This window comes from Pygocentrus nattereri, chromosome 29 (genome assembly GCF_015220715.1).
Source record: "Pygocentrus nattereri isolate fPygNat1 chromosome 29, fPygNat1.pri, whole genome shotgun sequence".
NCBI lineage: Eukaryota > Metazoa > Chordata > Actinopteri > Characiformes > Serrasalmidae > Pygocentrus > Pygocentrus nattereri.
In genome coordinates, this window is record NC_051239.1 from 7,835,056 (window position 1) to 7,838,490 (window position 3,435).

General features: G+C 45.8%; 1 protein-coding gene across 1 annotated transcript in view; it reads left to right on the forward strand.

Annotated features, from left to right (window-relative positions):
* The window catches only part of LOC108440680 (uncharacterized protein K02A2.6-like), a 9,727-nt gene continuing 6,292 nt past the window's right edge, over positions 1-3,435 (forward strand). Inside the window, exon 1 of the mRNA XM_017719690.2 lies at positions 1-2,826. Within this exon, the coding sequence (XP_017575179.2) occupies positions 1-2,826 (2,826 nt within the window). The remainder of the gene's footprint in view (positions 2,827-3,435) is intronic.

Below are 3,435 nucleotides of genomic sequence, written 5' to 3' on the forward strand. Positions count from 1 at the left end.
ATGGAAATTGATACTGGTGCTACTTTTTCCATTGTTTCTGAGAATGTGTACAAGAATAGACTTAAGCCCCTGTCTTTGAAACCAGCTAACATTAAGTTAAAAACATACACTGGTGAACAGGTTCCTGTGCGAGGAGTGGTGGATGTCACAGTTCAGCTGAACAAGCAAACAGCCAAGCTGCCATTGTATGTGGTAAAAGGAGATTACCCATCTCTGCTAGGTCGTGCATGGCTGGATAAAATCACACTGGACTGGCCTGCAATTCGCATGATGGTAAAGGAAGAAACTGGACTGATCTACATTCTAAACAAACATGCTGACGTGTTTAAGGATGAACTTGGCAACATGAAAAACATTAGCGTCAAATTGGACACTAAGACAGATGCCAAGCCAAAGTTCCTAAAGGCACGTCCAGTCCCCTATGCAATACATCTGAAATCCCTAGTTCAGAGCGGGGTTCTAGAGCCAGTCAGCGTGAGCAGTTGGGCTACACCCATTGTACCAGTCATAAAGAAAGATGGGTCCATCAGGATATGTGGGGATTTTAAAGTCACACTTAACACCGTGTTGGAGGTGGAACGGTACCCTCTGCCCCACATTGACGACTTGTTTGCTGAACTGGCAGGTGGACAAAAATTCAGCAAAATTGACCTTAGTCAAGCTTATCTCCAGATGAACGTGGACGAAAGCTCAAGGGAACTGCTTACTATAATCACACACAAGGGCCTATATCGCTACCGTCGTTTGCCGTATGGGGTCATGTCAGCCCCATCTCTTTTTCAAAGAGCAATGGATCAAATTCTAAATGGTCTAGCTGAAGTTCAGTGCTATTTAGATGATACCTTGATCGCGGGAAAGACTGAAGAAGAGCACTTGAGAAACTTGGATGCTACCTTACAGAGGCTGAAAGAGCATGGAGTTCTCAAATCCAAATGTGAGTTCTTCCAGCCATCTGTTGAATACCTAGGACATGTGATCGACTCACAAGGCTTACACAAAGCCCCATCCAAGGTTAAGGCAATAATGGAGGCACCAGCGCCTCAGAACGTGAGCCAACTTCGTTCCTATCTTGGCCTTCTAAATTACTACGGCAGGTTTGTCTTGAACCTAGCCTCGTTGCTAAAACCATTGCATCAATTGCTCTGTCAAGACAAAGCCTGGAAGTGGACAGATAAGTGTGCACAAGCTTTTGCCAAAACAAAGAGGGCTCTGCTGAAGTCAGAAGTCTTGACACATTTTGACCCAGACCTGCCATTACAGTTAGCGTGTGATGTTTCTCCCTATGGGGTTGGCGCTGTCATATCACATATCATGCCAGACGGAAAAGAAAAACCCATAGCATTTGCATCACGCACGCTGAACAAAGCAGAAAGTAACTATGCCCAAATTGAGCGTGAAGCCCTTGGTATTGTCTTTGGTGTTCGCAAATTTCATCAGTACTTGTTTGGACAGAAATTCACCCTTCTGACAGATCACCGTCCTCTCACCACTATTTTTGGTCCACATGTGGGCATTCCGTCGTTAGCAGCTAGTCGGATGCAAAGGTGGGCATTGCTGCTCTCTGCCCATTCATACGACATAAAGTACAGGAAATCTGAGTTGCATGCAAACGCAGATGGTCTCTCCAGGTTGCCACTTCCGGTGACGCATGCTGAGCCAAAGCAAGCTGAAATCTTCTACTTTCAGCAGGTGGAGGATGCACCAGTTACAACTTCACAAGTGCAACGACACACAAGGAATGATCCACTGTTGTCCAAATTGCTGGATATGGTTGTCTGTGGACGAAATGTGGAAGATGCTGCAGAATTGAAGCCATACCTGGTCAGGTGCAATGACCTTACTGTACAAGCAGGTTGCCTTTTATGGGGACAGAGAGTGATCATTCCACCATCTTTGAGGAACAGAGTGTTACAAGTGCTGCATTCAGGTCACTGTGGAATTGTCCGCATGAAAGAACTTGCTAGAAGTTACTTCTGGTGGCCAGGACTTGATGGACAGATCGAAGAAACAGTATCATCATGCACATCATGTCAGAAAGTCCGCAATATGCCACAACTGGCCCCACTTCACCCATGGGATTGGCCAGAAGAACCTTGGCAACGGGTTCACATTGATTTTGCTGGTCCGTTTGAAGAGAAAATGCTCCTGGTAGCAATGGATGCATATAGCAAGTGGCCAGAAGTGTTCATAATGAAATCCACTACCACGGAAAAGACCATTGAGAAACTGGGTGAGATGTTCAGTCGATTCGGCTTTCCTGAACAACTCGTAAGTGACAACGGGCCACAGTTCATTTCTCAAGAGTTTGAGAAATTCCTCAAGGTGAATGGAGTACAACACATCCAGTCGGCTCCCTATCACCCATCCACAAATGGCCTAGCCGAACGGTTTGTGCAAAGCTTGAAGCACTCACTGAAAGCTTCATGTGGACAGAGCTCACTCCATCAGCGTTTGAACAGTTTTCTGCTGTCCTACAGAAATGTGCCACATTCAACTACTCAAGTCTCCCCAGCCATACTTTTCATGAAAAGACGGCTGCGTACCAGTCTTGATCTGCTGAAGCCTTCTAGAATGAAAGCTTGTGTCCAGCGTCAACAGCAAGCTCAAATTGAAAGACGAAAACAAAGAGCAAAGAACAGAGTTTTCCATCCTGGAGATCAAGTGTTGGCATGTAACTACACACGAGGACCAAAGTGGATTCCTGCAACTGTCATCACCAAGACAGGTCCAGTGTCTTACAGGGTCAAGACCACAGAGGACATTGTCTGGAGAAGACACACAGACCAGCTACTTCAAGGAGCAGCTGCACCTGCAGAATCTGTTTCGGTAAAAAATCCTGAACTTTCGCAGTTGAGTGGTCCGAATCCACCAGGCGGCTGATCGTCGTTGACACAAAAGTAAACAGTGTTAAACAGTGTTAATACTGTCTCAGTATAAATTGATATAATACTAAAGACACAACAACTACTACTACTGCTTCTACCACTACTGCCACTACTACTGCTTCTATCCCTACTGCCACTACTACCACTGCTACTGCTTCTACCACTACTGCTACTACTACCACTACTAAGACTGCTACTTCTTCTACCACTACTGCCACTACTACACTACTACTCCTTCTACCACTACTGCCACTACTACTACTTCTACCACTACTGCCACTACTACTACTTCTACCACTACTGCCACTACTACCACTACTACCACTGCTACTGCTTCTACCATTACTGCCACTACTACCACTACTACCACTGCTACTGCTTCTACCACTACTGCCACTACTACACTACTACTCCTTCTACCACTACTGCCACTACTACTGCTTCTACCACTACTGCCACTACTACCACTACTACCACTGCTACTGCGTCTACCACTACTGCCACTACTACACTACTACTGCTTCTACCACGACTGCCACTACTACACTAC